At 42.1% G+C, this 17414-nt stretch overlaps 1 protein-coding gene across 6 annotated transcripts in view; it reads right to left on the reverse strand.

Moving 5' to 3' along the window:
• numb (NUMB endocytic adaptor protein) overlaps positions 1-17414 on the reverse strand; it is a 272755-nt gene that overhangs the window by 108101 nt on the left and 147240 nt on the right. For 5 of the 6 annotated variants that reach the window (XM_072263780.1, XM_072263789.1, XM_072263746.1 and 2 more), the window contains one exon: positions 3038-3070. The exons of the other annotated variant lie outside the window; for it this stretch is intronic. In XM_072263780.1, coding sequence (XP_072119881.1) covers positions 3038-3070 — 33 coding nt within the window. The remainder of the gene's footprint in view (positions 1-3037; positions 3071-17414) is intronic. 6 annotated transcript variants of the gene reach the window in all.

A 17414-nucleotide genomic window follows, 5' to 3' on the forward strand; every position in this document is an offset into this window, starting at 1 on the left:
CACGCACGCACGCACGCACGCACCAAGAGTGAAGTTTAGATTCTGTCCATCAAAGGAATATGATCTTTACCAGGTGACATATAGGAGAAGCACTGACTACTCTACCAGCCTCATGGACATCACTTCAAACAACAAACAGTACCGTGGAGCCTCTCCACCAATAGTGGAAGGGAGAGTGATTATGGAGTTAGATCATTTGATTTAATGCCACACATTTGAAATTAGCATGGTCCCAAACTCTCTTGTGTGAAAATATCACCAAGCCTACCCAAAGAAAACACTTAAGAATGTGCTCCAATCTTTGGCAAAAGTGAACACTCCCTGCTACACCAGGAAATACCTGGCTATGACTGTGAACCTCTGGTACATGCAGACCCCACTTCAAACGCTACAGGGCACTTCCTGTACATTCCAGAGTACCACTCCTACACTGGTCTAACCTGTTGCCTCACAACCTTCAGAACCAGAGTGGAAGCAAATCTTACTTGATCCCAAAGGACTTCCTCAGAACTAGATGAGCATAGAGAACCTGATTCATACTCAGTCCACCTGTAAAGTACTAAGAGTACAGTGATCATATCCCTTTGAACATTTATTAAAACAATTAGAGATATTGCAATTCATTTCCAAATAATGTTTGGGGTCAGCCTGATGATTGAGAAGAAACTCAAAGATTTGGTTGCACACAAGCTAATACCTTGCAAATGATAGTCATACGGTGACAGAAATGGGCCCTTTGTCCTACCAAGTCTATGGCAGCCATCAAGTACCTATTTATATTAATTTTATACTGAACACACTTTTTTATCCCACACCCCCATCTACAACCCCCAGATTCTACCAAACACTAGGGGTGATTTACAGTGGCCAATTAACTTGCTAACATGTTGTCTTTGGGATGTGGGAGGAAATTAGAGCAACAGAGAGAAACCCATCGGAGAATATGCAAATGCCGCATAGACAGCACCACGGGGCAGGACTTAACCTGCGTTACTGGAGTTGTAAGGCAGCAGTTCAACTGGTTGAGATAGAATTTCACTTTTGCACTGCTGAGTATTAAAAAAACTGCACCAAGACCAAATGGGAATAAATGACCCATGAAAAAAAAATTCATATGGGTAGCAAACACGACCAAAACAAAATGAATAGGCGACAAACCATTATGGGTTCACAAAAACACTGCACTACAGGTAACACACATCAAAGTTGCTGGTGAACGCAGCAGGCCAGGCAGCATCTCTAGGAAGAGGTACAGTCGACGTTTTGGGCCGAGACCCTTCGTCAGGACTAACTGAAGGAAGAGCTAGTAAGAGATTTGAAAGTGGGAGGGGGAGGGGGAGATCCAAAATGATAGGAGAAGACAGGAGGGGGAGGGATGGAGCCAAGAGCTGCACAGGTGATTGGCAAAAGGGATATGAGAGGATCACGGGACAGGAGGCCCAGGGAGAAGGAAAAGGGGGAGGGGGGAAAAAACCCAGAGGATGGGCAAGTGGTATAGTCAGAGGGACAGAGGGAGAAAAAGGAGAGAGAGAGAGAAAGAATGTGTGTATATAAATAAATAATGGATGGGGTACAAGGGGGAGGTGGGGCATTAGTGGAAGTTTGAGAAGTCGATGTTCATGCCATCAGGTTGGAGACTACCCAGACGGAATATAAGGTGTTGTTCCTCCAGCCTGAGTGTGGCTTCATCTTTACAGCAGAGGAGGCCGTGGATAGACATATCAGAATGGGAATGGGATGTGGAATTAAAATGTGTGCCCCCCCTCCCCCTTTTCCTTCTCCCTGGGCCTCCTGTCCAATGATCCTCTCATATCCCTTTTGCCAATCCAGCTCTTGGCTCCATCCCTCCCCCTCCTGTCTTTTCCTATCATTTTGGATCTCCCCCTCCCACTTTCAAATCTCTTACTAGCTCTTCCTTCAGTTAGCCCTGACGAAGGGTCTCGGCCCGAAACATCGACTGTACCTCTTCCTAGAGATGCTGCCTGGCCTGCTGCGTTCACCAGCAACTTTGATGTGTGTTGCTTGAATTTCCAGCATCTGCAGAATTCCTCGTGTTTGCACTACAGGTAGACAGACAATGTCAAAACAATAGACAGCACAAAATGAACAACAGATTAGCTGTCAACAACACCACATTCTGAATTAATTTAAATTTGGTCGATTACTAGGTAACAATCTGTTTCAAAAAGCTTAGTTCAGGAAAATTTTATTATTTTCATATTTAAAAATGTGTTTTGTGGATCCATTAGATCAACACAAATGTATGCTGCTGATACTACATGCAAGCAATCATCTGTGAAGATGACTGATCTGCAGTGATTTACTTGTCTAGAGATACAGTGAGGAACAGGCCCTTCTGGTCCAACGAACCACAATAGCATCATGTTAACCACTATGTTGACTCCACTTTGCATTATCACAATTATTCAAAATGTCTATAATTTCTGCAACATGCTAAATGCTCCACAGAAGAACCATGGTAAATTACAACATCTAACTTCAGAGTGTGTGCAAATCAGCTGAGTTCCCATGATTAAATTGGCCAAATTAAGATAATCTGCCCCTTGAATTAATTTTGCTTCGCAGAGTGAAGCTATACTGCAGTCTTTAAATGTGTGGATAAAATAATCAGCCTTTTTATTCCTGTATGCCAGTTTTAATAAGCATTATTCAGATCACAGATCACCCTTAACAGGTTACAGGAGAAACTGACAAGTGCAGCCCTTCTACATCCAAGAGAGTGATTTTTTGTCATTTCTTTCCCCTCTTCTCCCAAACAGCAGCACATACATCATTCAAAATCAGTCGCAACAGCAAAATAAGAAGAAATTTATATTCACTTCACACAGCAAACCATCTTAGGCCAGTGGAGGAAAAAACTGCAAACCATTCGTATTAAAAAAATTTACTTTAGAAATGAACAAACAGAGCTTTATGCAACTTTAGCCAATAAATTACTGGAAGTTACTGTCTGAAATTTAAATAGAGTGGTGTAATCCCTTAGTGCATTAACATCAGACTAGGCATTCAAACTTACTTTTCCAAACAGGGCTTTGAAGAACTTCCTTTCCTGGAGTGACAGGGGGAACAAGTCAGGAGACTATTACTGTGAAGAGCTACAAATACTGCAGAAGTTTCAAATCAAAGCATGAGAACTAGTTTGGAAAGTTCTCCAGAAAGGATGTAAAGAGTCATATGTGAAGATCACCCATAATAATGCAATGCATTATATGGACTCGCATTAAGCTATAAGCCACCAACATGATTGAGAACTGGGCAGAAAGGTAGCTGGAGGCCCGCCACATGCAGAGCAACTAGTTAGATTTGGTATCAGCTTGGTGCTCAAGAACACGTCTAAGTTCAGTCTAAGTTGGCAGCAGCAGTTTTAACAGTACTGAACTATTTTGAGTCACAGGCTCAAGAGCCATCAGACACAACCAAAGAAAGCATTGCTATACTTGAATTTAGTCATTGCAAAATGTAAACTACCATATTATAAAAGATTTAATATTTTGTGAAATTTTTAAGCAGAATCACTATCTCAAATGATGCAAACTTGCCAGAACTGCAAACTGTGGATGATTTACCACATATATAGCTGAAATCAAGGTTACGATTGTATGCAGTCGAACACAATTACACGAACGAAATGAATGCTGCTGCCAAGTGTTAAGATGCTAAACCAGTTATTAGATATTAATAAGTAAATCAATCCTACTGATGAATCTGTTAGCTAAGAAATTTCAGTACCACTAAATCATTCCAAATTAGGAGCATTAATTAATTGTTTAATGGGAAGATTTTGCCTAGCAACATTAGTTAAAGTATCATACATGCAGGATTATAACTACTGTGCACTACAAGAAGAAATGAGCATTGAGTTTTAATGTTTCTTATACCTGCTGAAACAAAAACAAACACTTTACATCATGATATAATAGTTATAATTAAATTACAAGAAATAGAAGAAGAATTTGTCCCTAAAAGGGAGTTCTTTTTATTTCGAAGAAAATCTGAACATGAAGAGAAAAACCATCGATGACATGAGACCTAACATGATCACCAATCTGCACAGAATAAATGGTGAATAGAGAAGGCTTGGGCATGGGTAATGGTTTTGTCCTAGGTAGAAATGGATACTCAGCACTGCCAAAGGGAGGAAAAATTAATCTAAATCAAAAATCAATGGCAGAACAGCCTCAAACGATAAAGATCTAATTCCAATGTGAATTATGGTATTTTGTTAGAAAGTGAGAACTTTAGAAAACCTGAAACAGCAAAAATAATTCTAACAAAATTTAAATAAACATGAGCAAACTGCAATATCAAAAGCCTGATAATTCATTTCATTTTGCTACTATTGTTTACATTATGCAACATTCTGACAAGAATTCTGATTTATTTGAATGGTTTTGCCCAATTTATTAGGTCCTATTAATTTCCAAAAACAAGCGAACAATGAGGCTACAAAAATACAGAGAAATCCATCAAGCAATGATGACATTGAAACAGGAGTTGATAGTAATAATGATGTTGAAGGACTAAAATCTCAATCATCCAGATAGATGAGGAAATTCCAGTGATTTTATACAACTTATCTCAGAAGAGCAACAATAAAGTCATAATAATTTAAAATGACATGAAGGCAATGTCACTACAGATCAGATCAGATGTATGAAGTATGGGATGGGTGTCACTGTCTCAGAGAACCTGTCCTGGACCTATCATATAAATACTATTGCAAAAAAAGCACAACAGCACCTCTACTTCCTTGGAGTCTGTGGAGATTCGGCACGTCGTCATAAACCATGACAAACTTGTACAGATGTGTGGTGGAAAGTGTATGACCGGCGGCACTACAGCCTTGTATGGGAACATCAATGCCTTTGCAGAAAATCCTACAATGGTTAGTGGATTTAGTCCAGTACATCTCAGTAAAGCCTTACCAACCATTGAGCACTTGCCATTCATCCCTCCACACTGATCTCCCTCCTGACACTTTTCCTTCCAAGTGGAACAAGTACTACACCTACCTCTATACCTCCTCCCTAACTACCATTCAGGGCCCTAAGTAGTTCTTCCAGGTGAGTCTGTTGGGGTCCTGCATCTCTGGTGTGGCCTCCTGTACATCGGTGAGACCCGACATAGATTGGGAGACCGCTTCGCCGAGCACCTACACACTTACCGCCAGAACAAGGAGGATCTCGAGTGGTCACCCACTTTAATTCCATTTCCCATTCCCATTCCAACATGTCAGACTATGGCCCCTTTTACTGTTGCAATGAGGCCACACTCAAGTTGGAGGAGCAACACCTTATATTCCATCTGGGTAGCCTCCAACATCGATTTCTCAAACTTCCAGGAACACAGCTCCCTCCACCATTCCCCATTCCACTCTCTCACCTTATCTCTTTACCTGCCCATCACCTCCTTCTGGTGCTTCTCCTTTTCTTTTTCCCTATCCCTTCTGTCCTCTCCTATCAGATTCCCCCTTCTCCAGCCGTGTATCTTTTTCACCAATCAACCTCCCAGCTCTTTACTTCACCTCTCCCCCACCCCTCCTAATTTCACCTATCACCTTGTGTTTCTTCCTCCCCTCCCCCCACCTTACTCTGACTCCTCTTTTCTGTCTCCTGTTCTGCTGAAGGGTCTCGGCCCGAAACCTCGACTATACTCTTTTCCATAGATGCTGCCTGGCCTGCTGAATTCCTCCAACATTTTGTGTGTGCTGCTTGGATTACCAGCATCTGCAGATTTTCTCTTGTTTACAATAGTCTGACAATAGTTCAACAATTTACAAGACAATTAGTGCAAACAGCCATGAGCACAAACATCAATAAACAAACTTAAATAAATGTGAATACATGAACAGACGAAAAGACCATTTAATGGATAGCTCCCCAGCATATTAAGATCAATTCTTTAATTCATAATAACAGCATAAAACCATACGACATAGGAGGAGAATTAGGTCATCGGCCCATCGAGTTTGCTCCAAAATGCCGGAACTGACTTATTATCTTTCTCAACCCCATTCTCTTGCCTTCGCCCTATAACCTTTGATACTCTTATTAGTTAAGAACCTAAGAAAACCTCCGCACTAAATATGCCTCAAAACTTGGCTTCCACAGCCATCTGTAGCAATGAATTCCACAGATTCACCACCTTCTGGCTAAAGAAATTCCTCCTCTTCTCTGTTCTGAAGGGATATCCTTGCACTCTGACACTGTACCCTCTGATCCTAGTCTCCTCACTATAGGAAACATCCTCTTCATGTTCACTCTATCTCGGCCTTTCAATATTCAATAGGTTTCAATGAGATCTCCCCTCATTCTTCTAAATTCCAATGAGTACAGGCCGAGAGCCATCAGACACTCCTCATACCAGGGGTTCCCAACCTATTTTTATGCGACGGACCCCTACCATTAATCAAGGGGTCCATCAAATTTTAATTGGGAAAAAATATTAGGAATGTTCACCAGCATGCAAATATTTTGGCTTAAATGTTCTCAAAGTGTGGGATTTTTATGGCTGGAAGCTCCTGCACTGCATATGTACACATTCATAACGAGGAGCCTCGACACCAGAGATAGTCAGGTAGAAGCTGTGTTCGGAGGAAAGACGACCAGTCTTGAAACCTGATAAAGGTAAGTCACACTTGAAGGAAGGGAGTAGAAAAAGTGGGGCCGAAAACTGCCTGATTATTGCAAAGTACTTGAGGAACAATTGTTTAAGCTCATGACTGGACTAGTCATCCTCAAAGGCATTTAATATTCAGACTGCAAGTTTTTGCTTTGACCAGCAGTTCGGAGACTTGCTAGCATTGTGCACTTTGGAGCTGTCTTCAACAGCGAGAAAAATGAGACAGAGAACAAGTAAAGTATTCATCAATGGACTAAATTCAGTGGCAATGTTGAAAGCGGTTGAGATACAAGTACATACTTTTAAAAAAATGTAAAGAAATAAATGCCCTTTGTCAGTCAATTCTACTTGAACAAGGAAGCCTTTAACTAGCTTTGAGTCTGACTTCTGTAAATGCTTCAGCCAATTTGAAAAATCCCTATTGTTAATGTTTTCCTCTTTTGAAAACTGTTTGTGCTTATTGTGGACATTCAATGTAAGTGCAAGGGAACGGAACTTTGAATTTTGGCTTCTTATCTCATGCAATTCAATTTGTGCTTTTACACAAACATGGACTGTAAAACTAAAATCCCAGATACGTGCATTTAATCTTCCTTAGTTTGATGGTCTGCTGCATTTATTTAGCAATAGAGAATTCTTCTCATTCTCTGCAATGCACATTTGGCTAGCAGTATTCAGTTAGGTTTAAATGGTGAAAGCGATGAATGTAATGCAAATAGTTGCCATGGGATTGGTCCATGAAGTGCTATTAAACAACTCACCTCAATTATTGATTAACAAGAAAACTATTGGGTGAATTAGCTCAAACAATAAAGCCTTAGTTACCTTAGAAGATCCAAGCTGAAACACCCAAGGAAATCAAAAACAGAGTGTGCAAGTCACCTCCACAAAGAGGAGTTGAAAAGACTAGCAGAAATCATTCTGAGAGGAAGAGAGGAACAGCCCCTCAACTCTTAATGACAGAGAGATCTGTTATACAGGTTCATCCACCTTTAGCCATCTCCAAGCAATTATCTATCCAACTCAGATTTAAAATACAAATGACCTTCTAGTAGCTGATACTTACAGAGGTTTCAATTTCACCTGAAAGTAATGTTACCTTGTGCTGAACTACCCAACTAGCAGAATTAGTTTTGTTCACCTATGGCGCCATCTAATTAATTCTGAGCCCAAAAGACATTTAAGTCTTCGTCTGCTGCCTCTACATCTGCTTATTTCTTTGACCAGGAGTCTTCATCCCAAACTATGAACAACTTCTCCCATTGAGAACTGCTGATCCACTGGCCTCTTACCCTTTAGGAATCTATTCAAAGACTGCCATCAACTGCAAGAGGATAAGAATCACCTTGCTTTTTCCAAGTCCTTTCAATCCTTTTCAACCTTCCGAAGTTGCAGCTCTCTGCTCACAGAGAACCACCCTGATATCATCCTTAAATGTTCTGACAAGGGTGGTGCTATTGTGATGCAGCATTACTATTATGGCCAATCTCCACCTTGTTCTCATCTTCGCAGTCATTCTCTGACTCTTCCCTTCTTGAGTCTGTCTCTTTCTCTCTCTCTCTTTCAGGAGAAAAGTTAGCTATGAATTTCCAATACCAGCCTAGACTTCCATAGGTACCTAGACTTTAATTCCTCCCACTTACATTCTCAAAATATTCCATTCTATTTTCCACTTCCAATGACTCTATTGTGTTTAGCCCAATGATGAAACTAAAATGTCCTCCTTCTTCCACAAGAGTGGCTTTCCCTTTACCTTAAAGGACAAATTCCTTGACTATATCTCAAGGTAAGTTCCAAGTTCAAAATAAATTGGACTACATCCGACTCCAATGAAATACTCGGCAGGAGTACAGAGTCTGCTGTGCATATGTTTTCATGGAAACATGGCTCACTGATGGAATCCCGGACGTCGCCATTCAGCTGGACAGACTCGTCTTGTTTGGAGCAGACAGAGATGCAGCTCTTTCTGGTTAGACGTGAGGGTGGTGGCTTGTGTGTTTACATCAATATGGAATGGTGCAAGAACTCTGCTGGTTTCCAGATACTGCTCATTGCTAGTGGAGTTTGTGACTGTTAGATGCAGACCATTTTACTTACCACAGGAATTCACCACTGTCCTTATAGTTGGTGTCCACATTTCCCCTCAGCACTAATGCTAAGGAGGTGCTCTGTGAACCATATGGGACTATTAGCGAACTGCAGAACGCACACCCTGATGGACTGTTTATTATCGCCGGAGATTTTAACCACACGAACCCTAAGTCAGTGCTCCCCAGATTCCATCAGAACGTGGACTTTGCAACGAGAGGGGAGAACACGTTGGAAACAAACAGCGCGCCGTTCCTACGTGCTTCAAGGCCGCCACCATCGTCCCCGTGCCGAAGAAGACTTCAGTGTCCCACCTCAACGACTACCGTCCCGTCGCACTCATATTCATCATCATGAAGTGTTTCGAAAGGCTCGTCATGAGGCACATCAAGACCCTGCTGCCCTCCTCACTGGACCCCCTGCAGTTCACATACTGTCCCAACTGTTCAACAGACGACGCCATTGTCATCACCCCCCACCTGGCCCTAACCCACCTGGACAAAAAAGACACGTACGTTCGAAAGCTGTTCATAGACTTCAGTTCAGCATTCAACACAATTATTCCTCAGAAACTGATTGGAAAGCTGAGCCTACTGGGCCTGAACACCTCCCTCTGCAAATGGATCCTAGACTTCCTGACTGGGAGACCTCAGTCAGCCCAGATTGGAAGCAGCATCTCCAACACCATCACACTGAGCACAGGCCCCCCCCCCCCCCCCCCAGGGCTGTGTGCTCAGTCCACTGCTGTTCACTCTGCTGATCCACGACTGTGCTGCAACACACAGCTCGAACCACATCATCAAGTTCGCCGATGACACGACCGTGGTGGGTCTCATCAGCAAGAATGATGAGTCAGCATACAGAGAGGAGGTGCAGCGGCTAACAGACGGTGCAGAGCCAACAACCTGTCTCTGAGTATGAACAAAAGAGATGGTTGTTGACTTCAGGAGGACATGGAGCAACCACTCTCCGCTGAACATCGACAACTCCTCCATAGAGATCATTAAGAGCACCAGATTTCTTGGTGTTCACCTGGCGGAGAATCTCACCTGGTCCCTCAACACCAGCTCCATAGCAAAGAAAGTCCAGCAGCGTCTGTACTTTCTGCGAAGGCTGAGAAAAGTCCATCTCCCACCCCCCATCCTCACCACATTCTACAGAGGTTGTATTGAGAGCATCCTGAGCAGTTGCATCACTGCCTGGTTCAGAAATTGCACCATCTCGGATCGCAAGACCCTGCAGCGGATAGTGAGGTCAGTTGAGAAGATTATCGGGGTCTCTCTTCCTACCATTACAGACATTTACACCACATGCTGCATCCGTAAAGCAAACAGCATTATGAAGGACCCCACGCACCCCTCATACAAACTCTTCTCCCTCCTGCCATCTGGCAAAAGGCACCAAAGCATTCAGGCTCTCACGACCAGATTATGTAATAGTTTCTTCCCCCAAGCCATCAGACTCCTCAATACCCAGAGCCTGGACTGACACCAACCTACTGCCCTCTACTGTGCCTATTGTCTTGTTTATTATTTATTGTAATGCCTGTACTGTTTTATGCACTTTATGCAGTCCTGGGTAGGTCTGTAGTCTAGTGTAGTTTTTGTGTTGTTTTTACGTAGTTCAGTGTAGTTTTTGTGTTATTCATGTAGCACCATGGTCCTGAAAAACGTTGTCTCGTTTTTACTGTGTACTGTATCAGCAGTTATGGTCAAAATGACAATAAAAAGTGACTTGAACTCGATATTATCTAAGTATGTACAGTACGGGGTGTGTGTGTGTGTATATATATACACACACACACACACACACACACACACACACACACACCCAGCCCCAAACCACCAGGCAAGGTCATTTGATTCTAAACAATTGGTTTATTGATTATTACAGAATATCTCTCTAATGCTTCCTCCCCTGTCCATTTCCCTTTTCCCTGACCATGATTCCCCTCTCCCTGCCCCCTTCTCACTCTCAGTGAAGAATAGACACCCGTATCAGAATCAGGTTTATCATCACTCACATCATGAAATTTGTTATTTGCAGCAACAGTACAGTGTAATACATAAAATTACTACAATTAGGCACATATACAGCTATATGACACCAGAAACTACCATGAGATTCATTTTATTGCAGGCTGTAAATACAATAGAATCAATTAAAAATTACACACAAATATTGATACACAACCAATGTGCAAAAGACAAACTGTGCAAATAGAAATAGATAAATTAACTGAGAACGGGAGTTATAGAATGCTTGAATTGAGTCCATAGGTTGTGGAATCAGTTCAGAGTTGAGGTAAGTCAAGTTTACTATCATTTAAATATATACATGTATATAACATATATAACCATATAATGTATATTCTCCAAACCAGGGTGTAAAGCACACAATAACTTATAAAATCTATAGATGAATCACACATTTGTAACAAACTAAGGTGCATTGATTTTAAATATTGGAAGATACAGAACAGATTAACCAGTGACACTTTGAATACAATGTAGCCGCGAGTTCAGAAGTCTCATGGCCTGGGGGAAGAAACTGTTTCCCATCCTGACCGTTCTTATTTTTATGCATTGTATCCTGCCTGATGGTAGAAAGTCAAAGAGGATGCTGGATGGATTGGTGGGATCCTTAATAATACTAAGGGCCCTGCATATGCAACGCTCCTGATAAATGTCCCCGTTGGATGGTAGGGAGACCCCTATGATCCTCTCAGGGGTTCTCACAGTCCTTTGTAGGGACTTCCAGTCCGATGCTTGACTGCTCCCATACCAGAAGGAGATGCAACTTATCAAGGCGCTCTCAATTGTGCTCCTGTAAACGTAGTTACGATGGGATGTGGTGGCCTTACTTGCCTTAATCTTCTTAGGAGGTGGAGGCGCTGCTGTGCCTTCTTGTGCAGGGAGGTGATATTAAGGGACCAGGTGAGGTCATCTGTGATGTGAACTCCTAGGAACTTGGTGCACTTAGGTCTCTCAACGGAGGAGCCACGTATTCACAGAGGGGTGAAGTGGTCCACAGTGATTCAAGAGTCTGATGGTTGAAAGGCAATAAGAGTCTCTGAACCTGGTGATGTGGAACCTATGGCTCCTTCCCAATGGCAGCACTGAGAAGAGTGCATGATTGAGATGATCAGGGTCCTTGATTGTGGATACTGCATTCTCCTGGCAGTGTGCTCAGTGGTGGTGAGATCTTTGCCTATAATAGACTGGGCTGCATCAGCCACTATTTATAGACTTTCCTTTCTTGGGCATTGGTGTTTCCATACCAAGCCGTGATGCAACTAATCAGGATAATCTCCACTGCACAAAATTAGAAGTTTGCCAAAATTTTAGTTGACATGACAAATCTGCGCAAACTCTAAGTACATAAAGGCACTGTCATGCTTGACTTTCTCATCGATTGGTAGAGATTATATATCTTATCAACTTCCTGCACCTCTGCTTTCATATACCTTTCAAATATACAGCGACTACTTGCCTGTAGCAAACAAAACAAAGAAAGTTAGTAAGTATTTTATTAATCACACTATTTCTGGAAAACGATCACTGCAATCAACAGTCTGTAACTTCCCTCTTGGAGTTGAATTTCTGAACTTCCTATTCCACCTGGCATTTTTGAAGTGTGAACTGAAGAAGCAGGATGGTTGTGGCATTTACAAGCCGAATCAAGGCGGCGGGACAGGACCCAAGGCCTGCTTGATTTAAGTACTGGACCGAATTGAAAAGGTCAGGTATGGGCTGAATCAAGGCGATGGAACCCAAGCCCAGGACTGTATTGAAGTGGCAGGGAGGGCCCAGGTTTGAGAGCAAGGAACAACTCGAGGTTTGATCAATTTAAATGCCAGGCCAGATTAGTCATACATAGAAAAGTACAGCACAAAAACAGGCCCTTTAGCCAATTTAGTCCATGCCAAAACCATTTAAACTGCCGACACCCATCGACCTGCATAGTCCTCCTTACCCCTACTATCCATGTACCAATACCAACTTCGCTTAAAAGTTAAATTCAAGCTTGCATGCATCATTTGCACTGGGAGCTTATTCAACACTTTTACGACCTCCTGAATGAAGTTTCCCGTCATGCTCCCATTAAACTTTTTACCTTTCATCCTTAACCCATGCCCTCTGGTTGTAGTCCCAGCTAACCTCAGTGGAAAAAGCCTGCTTGCATTTACCCTATCTATACCCCTCATAATTTTGCATGCCTCTATCAAATCTCCTCTGAATCTTCTCTGTTCAAAGGAACAACGTCCTACTCTATTTAATCTTTGATTATAACTCAAGTTCCCCGACCCAGCAACATCCTTGTAAATTTTCCCTGTACTCTTTCAACCTTATTTACATTTTCCTTTAGGTAGGTGACCAAAACTGCATACAATTCCCCAAATTAGGTTTCACCAATGTCTTATACAATTTCACCATAACATCCCATCTCCTATACTCAATACTTTATGAAGGCCAAGGTGCCAAAAGCTTTATGACACTATCTACTTGTGATGCTACTTTGCATTTGTCTGCATTAAATTCCAGCCGCCATTTTTCAGACCATTTTTCCAGCTGATATTCATCCATCTGCAAGCCATGATAGCCTTCCTCTCTGTCCACTATACCCCCAATCTTGGTGTCATTTATAAGCCAGATCACTGATACAAATGACAAACAACAATGGATCTAAAACCAATTCCAGTGGCACACCACTGGTCACAGACCTCCAGTAAGAGAAGCAACCATCTACTGCCACTCTCCAGCTTCTCCCACAAAATCAATGTCTAATCCAATTTACTATATCATCTTCAATGCAGGACGGCTGAACCTTCTTGACCAACCTCCCATGCGGGACCTTGTCAAATGCCTTGCTAAAGTCTACATAGACAAAATCCACCGCCTTGCTTTCATTAACTAATCCTGGTAATTTCTTCTAAAAACTCTACGATTGATTATACATGACCTACCACATATGAAGCCATGCTGACTATCCTTAATCAGTCCATGTCTATCCAAATACTTATATGTCTGTTCCCTTAGAATAACTTCCAATAACCTTCCCACTACTGACTCATGGTCAGATTACCTGGCCTATAACTTCCTGGTTTATGATTACATCTGTTTTTAAACAGTGGAACAACATTGGCTATCCTCCAATCCTCTAGTACCTCTTCTGTCACTAAGAATGATTTAAATATCTCTGCTTGGGCCCCAGCAATTCTGTACTTGCATCCCGTAGGGTCTAAGGGAACACCTTGTCAGCCATGGAGATTTATCCACCGACTTGTCTCGGGACAGCAAACACCACCTCCTCTGTAATCTGTACACGGTCCATGAAGTGGATGCCACTTTGCCTCAATTCTGTAGACTCTGTGTCCGTCGCCTGAGTAAATACAGATGCAAAACATTTATTTAAGACCTCCCCCATTTCTTTCAGCTCCACACATGGATTACCATTCTGATCTTCTAGACGACCAATTTTGTCCCTTGCAATCCTTCTGGTCTTAACACATCTGTAGAATCTCTTAGAATTCTCCTTCACTTTATCTGCTAAGGAAACATCATACCTTCTTTTGTTCCACCTGATTTCTTTCTTAAGTGTTCTCTTGCATTTCTTATACTCTGTAAGCACCTCATTTGTTCCTACTTGCCTATACCTGCTATACACCTTATTTGTTCCTTACTGTTTATACTAGGGCCTCAATATCTCTTGAAAACCAAGGTTCCTTTAACTTATGATCTTTACATTTTATTCTGACAGGCACGTACAAGCTTTGTACTCTCAAATTTTCACTTTTGAAGGCCTCCCACTTTACCAAGTACACCTTTGCCAAAAAACGGCCCGTCCTAATCCACACTTGCCAGTCGGACGATGCTGAGGATGTTCTACGAGTCTGTGGTGGCCAGTGCGATCATGTTTGCTGTTGTGTGCTGGGGCAGCAGGCTGAGGGTAGCAGACACCAACAGAATCAACAAACTCATTCGTAAGGCCAGTGCTGCTGTGGGGATGGAACCGGACTCTCTGACAGTGATGTCTGAAAAGAGGATGCTGTCCAAGTTGCATGCCATCATGGACAATGTCTCCCATCCACTACATAATGGACTGGTTGGGCACAGGAGTACATTCTGCCAGAGACTCATTCCACCAAGATGCAACACAGAGCATCACAGGAAGTCATTCCTGCCTGTGGCCATCAAACTTTACAATTCCTCCCTTGGAGGGTCAGACACCCTGAGCCAATAGGCTGATCTTGGACTTATTTCCTGGTATAATTTACATATTACTATTTAATTATTTATGGTGCAACTGTACTGAAAACCAATTTCCCCCAGGATCAATAAAGTATGACTATGACATTTCTGATACCATCAAAATTGGCCTTTGTCCAATTTAGAATCTCAACTTGTGGACAGACCTATGTTTTTGCATATTTACTTTGAAACTAATGTCACTGTGGTCACTAGATGTAAAGTATTCTTCTACACCAACTTCTGTCACCTGCCCAGTCTCATTCCTGAATAGCAGATTGAAAACGCCAGGGTGTTGGGGCTGAAGGCAAGGGTTCAGCTTGCTGCTCCACAAGATTTACTCATCTCAGTACTGAACCGAGGCCGTGACCTGCAACTTAAAGGGCTATGGACTCACTTTCATGAACTTTAGATGCTTGCACATTTTGATTTTTTTCTGTACATTGGGTGTTTGACGGTCTTTTTTTTAAATGGTTCTATTAGGTTTCTTTGTTTTTGTGGCTGCCTGTAAGGAGACAAATCTCAAGATAGTATATAGTATATACACTTCCATAAAAAATATACTTTGACTATTAAACAAAGCAGGATACAATTCCCTTTGTTCTCACCTCCTACCCTACCAGCCTACACATTCTGTGAATAAGCCTTCACAATTTCCATCAGCTGCAATAAGATTCCATCACCATACATGTTTCTCTCTGTTCATTATTAGCACTTAAAAATGACCTTTCCCTTTATCACTCCCTGGTCTGTTCTTCGGTCTCCACTGACCAGCTGTCATATTGCACTTCCTTGCGCAGCTATAGCTGATACAATACATATTTGTTTGATCCGTTTTCTTTCCACTATCTAGGGACTTAACAGTTTCTCCGGGTGAAACAGCACTTTTCCCATCGAATGTACCGCATTTGTTGTTCAGAATGCAGTCTCATCCACATTGGAAATGCAGATTGGGTGACCACTTTGAGGAGCACCTGCAATCAATCTGCTGAAATTATGCTGTTTCCTACTGCCTTCCCCTTGAATTTTCCATCCCACTATGACTTTTGTGCCCTTATGAACTGTTATAACAAAGCCCGAGACTTGCTTGAGGAACTGCACCTCATACTCTGGTGGGGGATGCTGCAAGCTTCCACATTTGGTCTGCAAATTCTACAAGTTCAGGTATCTTGTCAGCATCAGACGTGGCATTTTCACTCAAAGTCAATCATATTGATTCAGTATTTCCCTCGCTGTAAGCAGTCTTCTGTGCATGTCTCAAAACTCTGCTAATTGCAACACATGCTTCTTTATCTTTATTATCAGCATCTAGCCATTTAGTTGGAGGATCTCACAGAAATACTAACCTCACCCCGACACAAACATTATGCTCATTCTATCTATCTCTCTTCTACCTTCCCTGCAAATTAAAACCAAATTGGTGTCTCCATGCAACAGTTCTGATTAAAGGTCTTAACACAAAACATTCATACTTTTTTTTCCCCACAATGCAGCCTGGCTCATTAAGTGTTTCCAGCACTTTGTTTTTAAATTGCAGAAAAGTTTTCAACACCAATCCCATCACTTCTCCTTAATAAACTTCAAACCTAAATTAGCTGGTTAATGAGCAATTTGATCAAAAGGATACAAAAAAAGAGGAAGGAATAGATCTTGTAGGCAGTCCGATGTACTCAGCCATTCAATGCCATTGCTGATTCTGTGCAACTCTCATTTCCTGCAGTTACTTTGGTGTCCAAGAAGCTTATGAATTTAAACCTTGGAATATACAAAGCAACTGAACACTCTGCTCTCAAAACTGAAAAATTCCACAGATTTATGAAATTCAAGATAAAGAAATTTCTTCTCAACTCAGTGCTGTTTTGTAGATCCTTTATTCTGACGTGAGATGTCCCAGCGCAGGGATACCCAACCTTTATGCCGTGCACCAGTATCAATACTTATAAGACATAGGAGCAGAATTAGGCCATCAAGTCTGCTCTGCCGTTCCATCATGGCAGATCGCAGTCAACCCCATACGCTTGCCTTCTCGCCATAACCTTTGACACCCTGACCGATCAGGAAACGATCAACTTCCACCTTAAATATACACATAGACTTGGCCTCCACCGTAGTCTGTGGCAGAGCATTCCAGAGATTTACTACTCTCTGCCAAAAAAAATTCCTCCTTACCTCTGTTCTAAAGGGTTGCCCCTCAATTTGGAGGCTGTGCCCTCTAGTTCTGGATGCCCCACTAGTGGAAACATCCACCCTATCCAGTCCTTTCAACATTCAGTAGGCTTCAACGAGCTCCCACCCCAACCTCCCGCATTCTTAATTCCAGTGAGTACAGGCTCAAAGCTGCCAACCGCTCCTCATATGTGAACCCTTTCATTCTCGGAATAATCATCGTGAACCTCCTCTGGACTCTCTCCAACAACACATCCTTTCTAAGATATG

This window comes from Mobula birostris, chromosome 1, assembly GCF_030028105.1.
Source record: "Mobula birostris isolate sMobBir1 chromosome 1, sMobBir1.hap1, whole genome shotgun sequence".
NCBI classification, from domain to species: Eukaryota; Metazoa; Chordata; class Chondrichthyes; order Myliobatiformes; family Myliobatidae; genus Mobula; species Mobula birostris.